General features: G+C 41.1%; 1 protein-coding gene across 4 annotated transcripts in view; it reads left to right on the top strand.

Moving 5' to 3' along the window:
* Positions 1-17,514, top strand: part of APP (amyloid beta precursor protein) — a 142,260-nt gene that overhangs the window by 44,833 nt on the left and 79,913 nt on the right. For all 4 annotated transcript variants that reach the window (XM_079972045.1, XM_079972044.1, XM_079972043.1 and 1 more), the window contains exon 3: positions 15,264-15,393. In XM_079972045.1, coding sequence (XP_079828171.1) covers positions 15,264-15,393 — 130 coding nt within the window. The remainder of the gene's footprint in view (positions 1-15,263; positions 15,394-17,514) is intronic.

The raw sequence follows: 17,514 nt of genomic DNA, 5'->3' as shown, positions 1-17,514 counted from the left end.
GACTGCACAGCCTGCAGTTTCTTGCAATGGATCCTAAGAGTTGTTGAAGCATGTCCTGTGTTAATGCTTTGCCTTAGACAGATCAGTACAAGGGAACTGTAAAAGTGAGTCACTACATGAACGGGACTGGGTTTGGATGGATTGTTGGAGGAGATCCAGAGAAAGTTGTATACTAAGTCAGAGTTAGTTGCAAATATAAGTTGGGAACTGGGTAAGTAGCCCAGTCAAGGTGACAAAATCAGAAGTAACTGATCTTGCAGCCAAGTCAGTTATCTGAGTCCAGTAAAAACTGGGATCAGGACCAAAAGCTTTGTGGAAAGAAGTGGCAGGAAATGCTGACTGGGCAGCACAGAACAAGAACTCAAGGCGAGTTGAACAGTTAGGAGAAGATCAGGCATGGCCTGGGAACCAGTATAATGCAGTGGCTGGAGTGCTAGAAAGATATGAATTCAAATTGCCACTCAGCAGTGAAACTCTCGGGGTGACCTTGGGCCAGTTACTATTTCTCAATCTATGTTTCCTTTGTTTTTATATGTACTTTAAGCCACCCAGTGTGGGTGGGGAAACCCAGCCAGACGGGCAGGGTAGAAATAATAAAATTATTATCAATCTTTCTCACAGGATTGTGTGAATTAAAACAAAACAAGGAATCATTCACACCATCCTGAGCTCTTCAAGGAAGGACAGGACACGTGTGAATAAGTCTTATCTGGATCAGGGTCTGGTCACATGCGGGGTCCCATACAGATGTGTGTGGTTAAACCCAAATATTGTGACCCAGATGTGTTTAACCCCCAGCACTGGCCTTAGCAGAGATTGGGACCAGAGGCAGTTGTCAAACCCTGAGGGATAGCCTGAGCTTGCAACTCTAGAAGGCAGAGTCTTCCTTTTGGTGGGAGGTTGCAGAATTAGGGGATGTATTATCCACCAACTTCTACACAACTCTGGACACTTCACCATCCTACACCACAACCAGAGACAATTATGGGCCCAGGATCAAATCCAGTCCTAGGAGGCTTAGTTTGGTCAGAATCAAGTATACACTTCCATAGTTAACACTACATTATTTCTCATAAATGAGCCAGCATAGCCGCTAGAGGACTGCAAAAATGTGTGTACCAGGCTTTTTAGACTTATCTACCTGTGTACTATCCGAAACCAAAGGGGCACATTGGTTGCCAGATGTGAAATAAAATTTCAGCTCTCCTGCCCCACTAATAGAGACACAGTCCATTTGGCAACACGGAAGAGATAAGAGCTAATAGATGTTCTGGATCATGACCAAGTTATGCCCTTGGAAGGGTGTGGGTTAGTAGGTCCGACTGTAAAATCATTCAGTTCCTGCTTAGTGGCTGCTGGTGCAACATCTTTTTATGCCCATCCTCTTTTGTTGCATTCTTTAGCTGGACAGCTACCCTGCTGTTTTGGCCCACTTTGCCTATGATTTTCTCTTGCCAGGCTGGATAACTCTGTGCATTTCATGTTAGGTTATTTGCAATAGACGACAAATGCAGAATACAGCCTTGGTTTTGAATTTATCGATGCATTTTTTAATTATTTGGATCACCATTTCAAAGTCTGAGTGTTGCTACATCTTGAAGCTTCATATTTTTTGATGTTTTACCCTAAAGTCGGTTTCAGAAGCAGGGGAAATCACAGCTGTTTCTGTTGCCTAGGTGATACTTTAAACTGAATCCAACTTCTTAGATTAGTGAATTGCCTTTGGCAACTTCTGTAGTAAAACCAGGAATGCATAAATTAATTAGATGATGATGATGATGATGATGATTATAAAAAGAGCTCCCAGGCTTGTGCAGTTGTGACAGCTCACACAAGGCCCAGAGGGGAACGTTGACATAAAGTAGGTCATTGTATAAAATGGTGATTTTGGAACAGCTGTTGAATTATCAAGTGACTGTTCTCTCTTTAGATGAAGATCTACCAAACATGTCATTTAGGAGAGGGATATTTTAACTTCACTAACTTCTAACTTGATATATCAATAGTATGTGCTTTGAGGTTTGTTTGTTTTTAGGCTAAATACAGTGGTTCCTCGGGTTACATATGCTTCAGGTTACAGACTCCGCTAACCCAGAAATAGTACCTCAGGTTAAGAACTTTGCTTCAGGATGAGAACAGAAATCGTGCAGCAGCGACAGCAGGAGGCCCCATTAGCTAAAGTGGTGCTTCAGGTTAAGAACAGTTTCAGGTTAAGAACAGACCTCCGGAACGAATTAAGTACTTAACCCGACTGTACATCTTGAATACTACACAGAATATGTCTATTCACACAAAGGATATATTGCATAGATTGCAATAAATATCTGGGGGAAATGTAAAGGTAGCAGAAATGTAGAGAAAAAGTAGGAGAGAAAGTAAGTATGTGAAACTGCATGAAAATTATATATACAAGCATATATATTTGAATACATGGATTATATTGGTAAACATGTCCATTTTAAGCTGTTGTATCAGGCATTACAGCGGAAGTGAGGAACCACTGGCACACGACTCAGTTATGGGTCCCTATTGAATTTCATCCATCCCCTCTAGGTATTTCAAGGGAGTCTTCACTGCTGAGGTGGTAGTCAGCATCTTACACCTATAGACCCTAGTGATCTTTATTATTTTAAAGAAATTGTTTTCACTGGTAGTGCAGCATGCATTTTAACTTTTCTCCCTCTCCAGGAATAGGACATAGATGGGGAACCTGCAGTCATACATATGTTGCTGAACTTCCATGAGCCCCAGCCAGTATGGCCAATGGGCAGGGATGATGGGAATTGTAATCCAATAATATCTGGAGGCTGCAGATTCCAGATTCCTGAGATAGGTTTCCTCTTCTCAGCAAGAGATAAATCAACATCCCAGTATAATAGTTTTAGATATTACAATGTTTTTATTTATGTATGGTATTTCAAATAAAATCTACAATTTACAATGCAATTAATTAGTTTAAGTAATTAATACAATCTGTTTGTTAAGTGTTATTTGTTTGCAAACTGTAGTTTAGGGAAACAGGCTAACTTCATACCATGGTTTCTGATGCTGACTTATTTCTTTTAACCAGGTGTGGCCCAATTTTTTTCCTTTTCAAAAAATTTGTCGTCGTCCCCCCAACTGACTATTTTTATGCACATCCTGTTACACACACAGAGATTGTGGCCTTCAAAACTACCACCATATTACTATTTTTCAAATAATTTTTTATTTATTGGCCTTTCCTGTTTGCCCAATAAGTTGTGATGCCACAAGATGTTTTGTGACAATTCCACCCAAACCTTAAAAATGCTCTCTTTATTTCTTTTAAAAATAAATAAATAATGGCCACACCCACTTAGACATGAAGGTTGACCATGGATCAGTGTGTCCCTGTATAAGGAAAAGGTTAGCCACTCCTACCATGAAGAACTATAGTTCACATTAGCCATCGTTAGTCTGAGCTCAGATATATTCTGCCAGGGGAGAGGGGGAACACATGTGCTTAAAAACTGTGCACATAGTATTAAACTACGGTTTAACATTATGTGCAGAGTCAGCCGTGGACTAATCAAATTCTGATTGGGAAACAGGGTGTTAAGACTTAGTAAAGTGTATTAGGAAGTAAAAGTGAAGGGAAAAAATGGAAGGTTATTTGTTTCTTGTAAATAATTTTCCTTCCCCCCCATTATTAGATGAGCAATTTATTTTTATGAAAACAAGAAAGTAAGAAAATGTTCATATGGTTAACATATTAATAGAAAGCGGTACATATGATGGTGCTTACGAGGAGTTTAAAGTAAAATTGAATATGGAGTTAGAAGGAAAAGATCCCAATTTTCCTGCTTTCTGAGGGTTGGCATCCTCAAATAAACAGACTGATTAATTGAACAGCTGTGTTCCAGACTAGCAAGAGAGGGAAGCTGAGAGAGAGAGTTTCCGTAAAGGCCTAAGAAAGTTATCATGCTATCAAGTGGCTGAGGCAATCTCAAGTTAGGAAATGCCTGTATCAATAAAACTTTATACATTTCACAGAGCTGATTCCAAGACTGTGCTTGCAAAAAACCCACAAAAAGCATGGCAAGTTTTGAATCTGTTGGGTACCTTGATTTCATTTCCATTTAAAGTCTTTGTTGCTCCTTTCTTCTTTTAGTGATAGAGTAGAAAACAGTCTAGGTTTTAGAATAGCAGATGAATATTTTTTTTAAAAGTTCAAAATATACAATTGTTCTTCATGATTGTTTAAATTCAGGGATCAAAAGCAGTTTATGATTCCTTGTGTTTGCTAAATTACTAAATGTAATTTAAAAGCAACATTAAAACTTGCTCACATTCTTGCTTTGTGCTGATGTATCAGTGAAGGGAAAAGGTATATATAGAGAGAGAGAGAGAGTGTGTGTAAAACATTTTGATTTGATTTGTTTAGGTTGGGGATGGGAATTTTTGACCCGCCAGGTGTTGCTGAACTACAGCTCCCAACTGAAAGGGCAGGAAGGTAAGCAGTGTTTCCGTGTGCTCTGTTACTCAGCACGTTGTTCCGTTGTGCTAGAGGCTGTTTATTCATGCTGGCCACATGACCTGGAAAGCTGTCTGCGGACAAACCCCAGCTCCCTCGACCTGAAAGCGAGATGAGCGCCACAACCCCAGTCGCCTTTGACTGGACTTAACCGTCCGGGAGTCCTTTAGCTTTATCTTTTACTGAAAGAATGCCCCTGCCATGCTCTAGCCACCATGTAGGAGATCTCCTCCCCCAGCATGCTTATCCAGCATGGTATGGCGCAGGTGCTTTTGGGAGCCAGGAAGCTGCTGTGCCACAACACCTTGCACCCAGCCCGGCACTGTGTTGCAGCTGTTGTAACATGGCGAGTGCCTGTTGTTACTCAGAGTTCGTTCAGTCAGTCTCTTCTCCACCTCCAGAGAATGAAGTTCTTGGTCATAGAGGCAGCTGTCCAGTTGATGGGAGTTGACTGAGTCTTTGTTGAAGCGGGAGTCAGAGGGTTGGGTTTTGGGCTCATCACAAGGACATGCCCTCCTTTCCATAGGAGTGCTCACTTGCAAGCACTGACTTCCCACTTGGGACAAGAACTGCACACCTGCTTGGTTTCACCCCAATCTTTAAAAGCAGAGCGGGGGGACAGGAGCATGTCAAATGTTGTGAGTCATTGTTAGAAACTGGGATAGAAAAGCCAGGAGCCAAATGGCTTGTGGGAGCCAAAACAGAATGTCTAGTCGCCACTGGGGGTGTGTGGCAACACTTTTTATTTATTATTTTGATAAGCATGAACTAATACTATCATTTTGATAAGCAATTCACATAAGAGAGCCAGTGTGGTGTGGTGATTAAGAGCGGTAGTCTCGTAATCTGGGGAACCGGGTTCGCGTCTCCGCTCCTCCACATGCAGCTGCTGGGTGAACTTGGGCTAGTCATACTTCTGTGAAGTCTCTCAGCCCCACTCACCTCACTGAGTGTTTGTTGTGGGGGAGGAAGGGAATGGAGACTGTTAGCCGCTTTGAGACTCATTCGGGTAATGATAAAGCGGGATATCAAATCCAAACTCTTCTTCTCTTCTTAAGTGACACATTGTTAATATCACATTTTTAGCAGAAATTGTTAATGCATGTTTAACAAAAAATATTGGTACCATACCAGTTTTCAACACACTCTACTCTTTATTGTTAAACTCCTTAACATATTGTCTATCCTTAATCTAAACTTCAAAGCACACACATTTCTGTAATCCTTGAGTGTCAGTCAGGCACCAAAAATGGCGCCCAGACTTTTGGAGGTGCTTGCAAATGGAGAAGAATCTTTAGGCGCAAAGTGTGCCTTGCGCCCTTCTAATTTTGAACCGTGGTTGGGACTTATGGCTAGCCATGTTTCCTAGAGGTCTACTTATGAACCATTGAATTATGTATCCTGTAGTTAGAGCTGATGAGACAGTGCTGATTTTATCAATAAAGCTTTTGGGATTTGCCAAGCCAAGAGTTCGAGTCTTTTAGCCAAATGTCTTGGGCCAGCCCAATCCCATTGACTGTTCTCTAAGTAAACAGGGATTTTATTTTATTACAAACTGATCGTGATGACCTAATGTCACTGAGGTTGAAATGCCTTATGGGAACCTTTGTTTCCCAAGATCTGTGCTACTGGTATTTGATTAAGTTGAGAAACTCAAAACTGCTTTTCTGTTGTAGACTTGCACAAAGCCTCATTTCTATGCCCTGTCAGAAGAAATTAGGAGGCTAGTCATTGAAACAAAATAGAACAGAAGGGTTCTTTATACTCTGTGCTTTCTCTTGTCATTATGCAACATTTGTTCAAAGTAGGCTAGTTCTGCTATTGGACCTAGTAAAAAATACATTACCCAACAGTATCTAGAGGCCATTTCTGCACTGAAGCTAGTTCAGGAATTCTTTGTTTAGACAATGTGTGGATTGATACATAAACTAATTGCTAAGCTTTGATGGAAGAAGACATACAAGGATGGTTTTTTTTAAAAAATGTGTTCGTCAGGAAGACCGTCAGGGGAAAATGTCAATCAGCATTTTTTTGTAAGAATATTTTGCTGTTTATAATAGAAGGTTGACTTTATTAAATTACAATGGGCAAGTACAAGTGAAGTGGTATGTAATAAGGCCCTCTGATATTGTTAGAGAATCTGTACATAGCAGATAGCGGTTGTGGTGTTCTCATGAAGGCCTGAGAAACAGGACATGGGGAGGGGAGAGAAGCAGTCTACATAGGAGGGAAGGAGGCAATCTGATATAATCTTTTAAAATGGAAATAGTAGGTTAAAATGCATTTTTGTTAGGATTTTTTACATGGAAAATTTGTTTTTAATAATTCCTCTCCCTGCCTCAAAAAATACTGTGTTTTGATCATTTTTTAATCTCATGAAACCTTTCGTGCAACAAAATTCAAAGAATTTAAACAGCTGTCTTACATTGTAACATACAGATGTTTCTAGTAGTCATCCAGGTTTCACTTTCTTTCCTTTTTTGTGGCCCAAAAAGACCTTAGCAAAGTGAAAATGCTTTTCAAACCAGAGAGGTTCTCACTCAGGATGGTTGAGGCTGCAGACAAGGTTAATTGGACCTTTCATAGATGTTCAAAAGCCGCTTATAACTCTCATTTTAATTGAAATATGTATTTTTTTGTTTTTATTATTTGCATTATGTTTTATTTTAGATGTGTATGTTTTAATTATTTTGTTATTATTCTTTGTCCTTTTTAAACTGGTCTGTGACTCTATAATAAACAATTGATTGAAGTGGCTTGTAAATTCATAGGAGCACTGAGGATTCCCACAACTTTAAATTAGAAATAGAAAACTGGCACCTTGAGAGCTTAATTTACTTATTTTTTTTTCTCTTTGTAATCTTTAAAAGTTGAATAAATATTATTAAAAAAAGAGAGAGAGCTTAATTTACTTATTTTTATGACCTCCATCTTAGTTTCAAAACTTGAAGACTCTCCTCTTATTTTGCAGTTTAGCAATTCATTCCATTTGTGAGGCAAAACAAGCAAATTTCACAGTGGCTGAAGTGCTTTGGGGGGAAAGGAAAAAAAGAACACCCCACTTTCTTGCAACAAAATGAAATGTTAGAATCCTGAGTTGGCAGCATGCTCCATACCCGTTCAGACTGCAGGTGAAGGATGCCAGTTTTTATCAGTCTTCCACGTCTTTATAAAGTTTTCTGGTTTAAATCAAAACATTATCAACTGACTTGTTGGGTACAGGCTCTGTGAGCAACCATCCCTTATCTGCTAGCTTTTCTGAGAACTCACACTCACCCCATCTACTTTACGCTGAAGTTATACAATCCATTCTGTTACTCCCATTCAGATGGATGTAGACATGAGGCCTCAGAGTGAGGGGCTAAGGTGCCTAATAAAGTTATACTACTCAGATCTCTTGATTGGTACAGTGAAGAGGAAAGGTTTTGAAGATCTCTGACTTTCCCCAGAGTATCACTCCCACTTGAGTTGGGCCATAGGCAATGTGGTTGACTCTTGAGCAGGGGTAGGCAACCTAAGGCCCGTCGGCCGGATGCGGCCAGATGGTCTTCTCAGTCTGGCCCACGGACGGTCCAGGAATCAGCGTGTTTTTACATGAGAAGAATGTGTCCTTTTATTTAAAATGCATCTCTGGGTTATTTGTGGGGCATAGGAATTTGTTCATTCCCCCCCCCCCCCAAAAAAAAAATATATAGTCCGGCCCACTACATGGTCTGAGGGACAGTGGACCAGCCCATGGTCGAAAAAGGTTGCTGTTGAGCCTTTCTTCATTACAAAAGCCCTTTTTAGATTGGCTTCCAACCACTACCTAGAGTAAAATCCTTTCCACTTTCAATACTTACTGTTAAATCCACGTAAGCTAGTTTGAGTGATGAGGGTCAACACTGGGTTTGTGCAATCCCCATGTGGGTGAGGATTTGCTGAGAGCATTTGGGGTACCTGTTAAAATTCCTCCACTGAGAAGCACTTATGGTTAGATAGATTAGCTGCCAACATCCTTATAATTTGCAATTCTGCTGTGCTTATCTTTCTTTCAATTCACCAGTGGTTTCTATAAAGCCGTAATAGATTTGGACCCACTTCTGTGCTGCCCTACTGGAATACTAGGGAGTGCCAAGTGACTATAGCTCCCTTCATGCAATTACTGGGAGGGGAAATGTTCTGCTGGCATTCTCAATGCAGATGCATCACAGAGGCTTTCCCAGTAATTGTGTGATCCCCCTTTCAAGTGATTTGCATATGAAGGGGGCTCATGGAATCTCTAAATTAAGAAGGAAGTGACAAAACAAAGCCGGGACTCTGGAGCCTTTCATAGAGAGGGAGATCAGGCTTGGAAGTGCCTGTGTGTGGCCATCTCTTAAACAAGGCAGAATTTGTGATCTTTGTGTTGCACTCTGAGGAAAACCTGCAAGGTAAAGACAATCAGAACAAGGTATTTGCTGTCTTACTCCTGCTCATTTCCTCACAGTATCGCAATAGGCACACTTCTGAAAGGAGAAATATTGGTGTGAACCAGTGTAGAGATGATAAAGCAGGCTAGCTGAAGTGCAGCCCTGGAAATTGCTGAAGGCTGTCTCTGGGTGTAGTCTCAGGGCCCAGTTTAAGCTGATGTTCTGGTGTATATGATCAGAAGTTTGCATATATGAACTTGTCCCTAGAACTCATATGAAGAAACTTCAGGCCCATGAAATGCATCTCATTTCTTTGATGAAGGACTTAAAAAGTACAGGACCCTAACTGTGCAGTCTTCTTAATTGTGTGAGAAGCCTCCAGAAGAGGAGGCTCTCTCCTTCAGACAGTCACTGTCATCTTCCTGGAGGGCTCTAAACTGTTGGAGGGGGTGGGGTTTGGCCGCACAGCCTTGCTTCTCCTTTGTGTTTACATGTGAGGAGATTTGAATACCAGAATAGAGCTTGTGGTTTTCTCCTTTTTAACTACAAGCCTTTCTGTCTGTAGAGAACTTTCCCTTCAAGCTCTGGTTGAAGTTTCTCCAATCTGAGTGTCTTTGAAGAAGTGCCCTGGATGATGTTTTCATGAGCAATTTTACTAACATTTGGGAAGTGTCTGAAAAAAGCCGCCTCTTTGCAGCAGCGCTTACCAGCCAATTTATTGGGGCAATAAAAAGCACTGGTAATCCAAATTACAGATATGTAGGAATCATAAGTCTGCTCCACGAAAACCTTGAGATGTTACAAATTTGTGTTTGGTTGTTTTATTTCCATTTGCTGTTCTTTTAACTAAGCCTTCATTGGCGGAGACTTAGAAATACGAGAGGGAAGATGTTGAATTTTCAGAATTCAAGCAGTGGTGACTGCTGTTATTGCAAAAACTGCTTGCTTGTAGCAATTCTATATTTATGAATCTCCACTACCATTTTTATCACACTTTCCCAGGAGAAAAGGCCCGAGTTTGAGGTGGGGGAAACTAGGAATAAAATGCATAAGGGACTAAGAACATCCTGAAAGAACACAGAGTTTTTTAAAGGCCATGCCAATGTGTGTGGTTGTATATGTGAAAGTGGCATGGGTGTATGAGGGTGAATGGAGGTGAGGTTGAGTAGCTTTGGGCCTGCTCACCGCTGACATGTGGCCCCTCAAAAATTACCCATGAAGCTATGATCGCCACTCGTATTTAGGCCTGGGTGATGTATTGATATATCACCCAGGACTGGTATGAGGGGCAGACCGCAATGGTGATTTCATTCAGCGGTATATTGCTAGTGAAACTGCCACTGCTCCTGAGCCCCCCCAGTGCAGTGAGGGAAAAACAAACTGCAGCTGGGGGCAGAGGGACTCAGAGCCACTGCATTTTCACCAGCGATATACTGCTGAGTGAAACCACCATTGCTGTCTGCCCCTCATGCAGAGGGAGAATCAAGCTGCGTCTTTAAAGTGCTTGGCTCGTCTCAGCCAAGCAGTTTTATGGAGCCCCCAACCCTCCACCAGCTCACATGAACCAGTGACAGGGTGGGGGCTCAGTTCAATTGTAACCGCTCTTGGCTGAGGAAGCTTCAATCCTTCTCCTGCTTGCATCCGAGCAGGATCTGGATCCGGGCTCCCTCAGCAGAGGGGAGGGCTTCGTGCTCCCCAGCTGAGAAGCCCCAGTCCTCCTGACAGCATGCAAGCAGGAGAAGGATTTGGGCTCCCTCAGCTGGGGAGCAGGAGGCTCAGCGGGGAGAGTCTTGCGGGGGGTGGGGGGTGGTCTTTGTGCTCCCTGGCTGAGAGGACTGTGCCAGCGAAGGCGAAGGGAGCCCTGACTCCGGAACCTGTCAGGTTCCATCACGGTGCTACCTCCATCTTTGGGCATGCGAGGGAGAGCAAGCGGCCTCTTTCTCCCATGAAAAGGAGGCCGCTTGTCCGCCCTCATACCTTGCTGGCGAAAGGAGCCTTGCAAACAGAGCATGTCAGGCTCGGTAACAGGGCTGCCTCCATCTTGGGGAGTGGAGGGCTAGTTCAGCTAGAGGGTGGGAGCCTTCGCACCCCTTACCTGCAAGGCACTGGGGTGAAAACACCTCAGCTCCTGTGCGATGAGAGCTGAAGCAGTCTCACCCAGGGCCTCACAGGCTGGGGCCAATGCCGCTCTTTTCAATATCACAGGATATCGCCAAACTGTTTGGCTGGTGATATACCGCGATGTTGAAAACCTAGTATTGCCCAGCCCTATTCATATTCAACATGTTATGGCTGTGATGTGGTGACTCATGAGAACAATATCTCTGTTGTGACGCTGTCATTCCACTTCTGTTAAACAGTGTTGCTTACCACACTGATCCCTTTTGTTGCTTGGATAGCTTCTGTGTCTGCCAAGGATATTTGTGGGTGGCATTGTTGTAATACATAGTGAAGAACCCATCATACAGCCATTTTAAGCTAGATGAGGGGTGGGCTTTCAGCACTAAATAAGGGATATATGTTAAATGTCTGCCACTTGACATTCTGTGCTTAAGTCAAGATGGAAGATGAGGAAGCACTGTCTTCACTTGCTTTAATAGAGTGAAATAAGATGGTTGTGCCTACAGAGATGGCAGGACAGTATGATCTCAGTATGCATCAGGTGATGGGAGACTGTGTGGGCCGAAAATGTTAAGTTAATAAAGAAAAGATTGTTTTTTAAAATGACCTTGATAAAATACTTTGGTCACGTAATAAGACAAGAAGGTAGTACAGGCAGAAAATTAAGCCTGTTCCAAACTCACAAGATAGACATGATGGAGTAGAATGTTCAGTTGATTTCTGTAGGAGATGCTGTTGTCCTAAGAACCTCAAAGCTGGCTGGCTGGCTGGCTGGAAGAGACCTTTATTCATTGAACTGCCACTTTTCAATACGTGTGAAGAGAGGCTTCTATATAGTCATATGTAGCTCAGGGATGGAGAACCTACTTCCTAACTAGGTCCTAATTTCACCCATGAGGCCATTTTCCCCAAACCATGCCCACCTGTGTGACATCGAGTGTGGGGCAGGTGGCAACTCGTCTGCCAAGGACCGGTTGGGAGCATTAAATTGCTTCTGGCTGTTCCTCAGCATGGGTGTCATTGCAATGTTAGGGGACTGACAGGTAGGAGGTCCTGTTCCCCATCCCTGGTGTAGCTGCATCAAATGACCCATGTAAGATGCAGGAATAATCTTGCTTGCCAGCACAAGGCAAATAATATATACTGTAGGTGACATAGGTAAGGTTTACTTCCAGTCGTGCTGACCTCCGATTTTGCCAGTTATGGTCATCTTGACTCAGGTTCTATTTTAATTCATTAATTTATCATTATTTGTGTTGGAGGAAATGAGCCTCAGGGTCATATCCCATTTCCTCCTCCTCATGCATGTGGCTTCTACCTGCCTCTCATCTGTTGTCTTTAATACTGGTGCCAGCATAACCATGGTTAGGAATTCAGGATAGCAGGGGAATTTTCATGCAAGATGGAGGGAGTCTGTGTGCTCACAGCCTTCTCTCACCTAGGTTTAAGATCTTCTGGAATATGCACTCTTGTTTCCTTAGTATTATTACACAGCTTTTAAAACTGGCAGCTAAACCTTCTCATGATGGGCCTTACTATTTGTGAACAGGATTTTTTTTTAAGTGCTGCCATGACATCATGTGTTTCAGAAATATTACATCATACAGACTTCTGATTCATGCTAGTTTAAATGGTGAATGCTAGAACCAAGCAGTGCATCAGTAGTCTACAGGGATTTCTTAACGGAGTAGTAATCTTTCAAGCACTTTACTGTCTGCTGTAGGAAAATGCAGCCCCTATGCTGCTCTTAAGAGATTGCACCTCGGAGAGAATTTTATTTTTTTCGAAATCACAACAGCTGCTTCAACATCTGGGAGATGAGTTGTATCTGGAATATACAAAAAATGATCCTGCTGCTGTGGAATAATTGACTTGCTTGACTAGCTACCCAAGCTAGATTTTAGAGTTGTAGAGTGTATGGCAAACACACACACACATAGGGACACATTAAAAACAACTACTACTTCTTCTGTGGGGAGTTTAACCCTGCCTTAGTTATAATATATTGAATGATTTACCCTGTGAATCTGTGCCATAGATTTTCTATTTCCATGCTACACAAGAAGTTTGGATTAGAATTAGAATCTGCTCTCCATTCCATAAATGTTCATTCAGTGGATGGTGGGAGAAGGCTACTCCAACAGCATACAGCAGGTAGACCTGTGATTTACAGGGAAATGGAATATATTCCCTTCATCTGTTTTGTTCAATCTGCAACATGGAGCCTGTCTTTGTTTTGTTTTTCTACATCAGTCAATGGTAAAAGGTGACACGGGGGGAGGGAAATTTAATTCTAATAGCCAAAGTCAGCTATATGTATACAGAGTGGAAAATACATTTAAGCACATAACGCTGGTTCTTTATGAGATCTTGGGTAACCCCCTCCTCCCCAAGGCGTGCAAATAAAAATGGCAGAATGCGTATATTTTACTGCATCTTAAAGTAGGTGCATCTGTGTGATTGATGATACATTGTTGTGTATGGGAAATGAGTAATAGGAGAAGGAACTGTAATAAAGCATATGCTGAAAAATTAGAATTGGGCATTTCCCATTTCAGAAATTAAGTACACGGAAGGTGTGTGGAGTCCAAGCAATTTAGGGCTTCACAGATTAATAGCAGCCACTTGAATTGTGCTTGGAACACTACAAAGAAGCAAATTCAGGCTCCATAATTCACTTCTGTCAACAGCTGGCATGCTGTATTTTTCACTAGCTGTATCTTCCAAACATTCTTCAAATTTTTGGTAAGAAAATCTTTTTAAAAAATTATTGTTCCCGGTAATCTTCCTTCTAACAAAACCTGTTCATTTTGTGCACAAAATCAGGGGAAACATTTTTCCCCTGAAGTATTTTGTATAGATTGCTAGCCCTTTAAAACCATTCCTTGGCCACTGAAACAGATGGACAGTATGTAATCTCTATCATCAAAGTGCACCTTCGATCCAGTGCCTATACCACAGTAGGTGAGGGCATACTACTCTTTATTGAGTGGTGATTAATTGTGATGAGCTTGTAACCAACCACTTGATAAGCCACTCCTACAGCCCAGTTCTTTGGGATTTGATATGGTGGTCCGCTGTTCTTGTTCTTGTTTATTGAATTTATATACTGCCCTATACCCGGAGGTCTCAGGGCGGTTCACAGAATAAATATCTTGGATATGCGCATGAAGGTTGGACTCCCAGCCTGACTTCTGATGCTCATGTTGGTTCTTCCTATGTGACCCTACTGCATCCACATGGCTTCTGCCTTCTTGTTTGCTAGTCCCACTGGAGAGTTTCTTATTTTTGTAGTTATTAAACCAAGACATGGGATGAAGAAAGGAAGAGATGTATTACGCTGGTTAATAATTTTGATTGTGGAGGGAAGATGAATTGATTCTGCTGTGAATAACGTTGCTTTCCTTGGATATGTGAAACACGACTGACTGCCTTTGTGGTTTTGGAAATATATTTATTGGACTTTTGTGAACGCACAAGCTGTAAACATAATGGATCATTCTTACAGAAAACTACAAGAAATCAGTATCATTAATGTATGGACATGGTCATTACAACAAGATGGTACAAGGAATTAGGTATCTAAATCTGGGGACAAAATTTATTTAGCCATAAATTAACATTTTATTGAGGAGGTATATGATTATTTTCTTTGTTGCATGTAAATTGTATGTAAATTCAATAAAATGACTGCCCCTGTGTTTAGAAACAAGTAGCGGAAAATCGCCCCTGCAAACATAGCTCCACAACTCCCTGCTTGCAAAATGCACTGTGGATAGGCTGGTGTGTACTAGAATGTTAATAAGTTTTCACAAACCTCAGTAACGACGCCCCCCTCCACCTCTTTCCCCCTTTTCTTCTTAATTTAACACTAATGTCTCAACAAATGAAATTGATCTGTGGAAAATGTAACTTGAAAAAAGAGACGCTGCGCATATGCTTTTATAAACCAAGGAATTTTTAATAAAAATATGTTAACGAAACAAAACTATGCCACCTCCAGCTCCAAATACACATTTATTCATTCATTTCCTGCATTCAGTGACTCCTGCATGAATTTTTATCTAATCTTCCTTTGAAAATAATCAAGAAAAGGAGGTTCTAAAATTTTAGGCAGTGTTTGCACTGAGGAACTAAGTTAGGAAATGTTTTTCAGCATTCTATTCTAAATAAATATGCATCCCTGTAAATAATAATAATAATAATAATGTTTCTCTTATTTCAATTAACTGTGCTCTTTGCATTTTGATTAATAGGTTTACCCTGAGCTGCAAATTACCAATGTTGTTGAAGCCAATCAACCTGTAACAATCCAGAACTGGTGCAAGCGGGGATGGAAACAATGCAGAAGTCACCCTCACATTGTAGTTCCATATAGGTGCTTAGGTGAGTATTTTCAAATACTTCGTGAATATTTTCTATGAGCTTTAACTGCATATATCCTTCTCCACAAACACTCCCCTGTCCCGCTTTTCCACTGTGCAAGCTATAGTTTATGTAATAACACCAGGGATTTTCTTTTTCTTTTAAGTGTTGCATTTTGGAAAAATAATAATTAAATTGCATAGTGTGTAGACTAGTGGTATTTACTCCTAAACAAACCAGCAAGAAAATCTCTGAGACACAATGTTCTCACTACCTCCCTGTGCAGTTAATCTGGAGAAGGATTGAGGCAGAATCAAGCATTTCTAGTTAGTTTCAGTTTCAGGTAGGAACCATTTAAACTTTTGCTTAACTTTTTACATAGATATCAGTGGGCCTTAAAGGTGTTAAACTCTGGCTGGATTGCGTGTATGTCATATATGCATTTTGAGGTTTGTATATTTGCCTTAATTCCAGCTTTCCTTTTATTTTTAGTCTACAGAGGTTATAACCTAGCTGTGATTATAAAAGAAAACCCTAACCGTGTTAGTTCTCAAGTGTTCCTGTTGTCTGCCTTTTCTAAAAATCCCTTTGCATATGGACCAATTGCCTTGTGGCATTCCTGTTTATGTAAAGGCATTCCTCAGTCACATTTCAGACTTAACTCTCAATAGTCTTTCAGGTCATTTTAGCTCTATATCCTACCTCCACAGAATGCATTAGGCTGAGGATTTATTTGTTCAGAGCATTCTGCCATTTCCCCCTCAAAGCAGCTTAAAATAAATCGTGCATATAAATAAACTGTAAGCGATAACTATACTATTCTTGACTCTAAAAAAAATCACAAGCACAAAACTTCCACTGTCTCCCTATCACCAAAATTGGTGACTGAATTTGATCACCTTTCCTTGCACTGTAACATGATTGGTGGAACTGACTAAACCAAAGTGGAATGTCATGGTGTGATATGTGTGTGGCAATAATAGTTTTGTACCTGTGTTGTAAAGTGGCAATTAAAATTGAAGAAATGGTAGAATATTATTGCAAGAGGGGCTAACCTTTCTGGCATGTGTTTATCTGAGTATATGATTGTGATTAGTGTGTGTTCAGACTGGGGACTCAGCTATACAGCTGCAAATAAAACGTTTTGAATGTGTTGTACAAATGCGACACTAGATGGCAACTGTAAGCTATGCCAAATTCAATGTATTTTTCAAAACTTTTTTTTTTTTTTAAGCATTTTCACAGCGTTTTTTCTATGTATGTAGAATCTACCTGGATATGCCCTTTCCATAGTGGGGAATATAAAACTTACACAGTATTATCAGAAATAACAAAACATCATCGTGGGGAACTGTTTCTTACTGGCAGTGATGTCACAGGCATTGGTCAATATGGTCCTGCAGCACCCAAATGGATGCATTCCACCAACACAATCTATAGGAATGGATATGTGAGCTTGTGGGAGGATTTTATTTTCTCAGCCAGTCAATATTGTGGTTTGTATGCCGTGAGAAATCATAACACTCCTTGACACAGGAACTGTGTGACTGTGTGACTAAAGACAATTGTATGGAAATATAGTATCTCTTTCTAAGGTGAATCTCTATGCTAGGTTTGCTTTTTTCCTTTTGCTTTTTTCTTTGGTCGAAGAAACGGCAGGAGTTACAGTTTGTTTTCTGAAATTCTATGGGGAGGTTCGTGGAACTGGGCTCCATGTAGGTTCAGTGAAAAGGTTACCTCCCCAGAATGAGCAAATGCACTGAGAAGCAGCCTTTCTCGTTGTCCTGGTCATCTTGAAATGATGGAGTTTACACCTTCAGCATCTTCATGTAGCTTAGGGCTCCTGTCCTCTTATCTTCTGATTGTGTCAGTACTATGTAACTTAATATATTGTGAGTGACAACTCACAATGCAGTGCGGCATTTCCAGCTTCTTTTCAGGTTTACCTTCAGAGCTGTCTGTTGAAATGAGCAGACGTGTTGCTTATGCTGTGGTGCAGATGGATCTCCGTCGTCTTTCTGCAGTGACTCTACTTACCTTCTCCCTAATAAACTGGAAGCCCATGAGCATGGCATCACACCATTCCTAAGGTTTATACCGAGGAAACTGAGAAACAGTCCCACATTGATTCTAATGTAACAA

This window comes from Podarcis cretensis (assembly GCF_951804945.1).
Source record: "Podarcis cretensis genome assembly, chromosome: 4".
NCBI classification, from domain to species: Eukaryota; Metazoa; Chordata; class Lepidosauria; order Squamata; family Lacertidae; genus Podarcis; species Podarcis cretensis.
The sequence above is the reverse complement of the archived record's forward strand: the minus strand, read 5'-3'. Positions and strand labels throughout refer to the sequence as shown.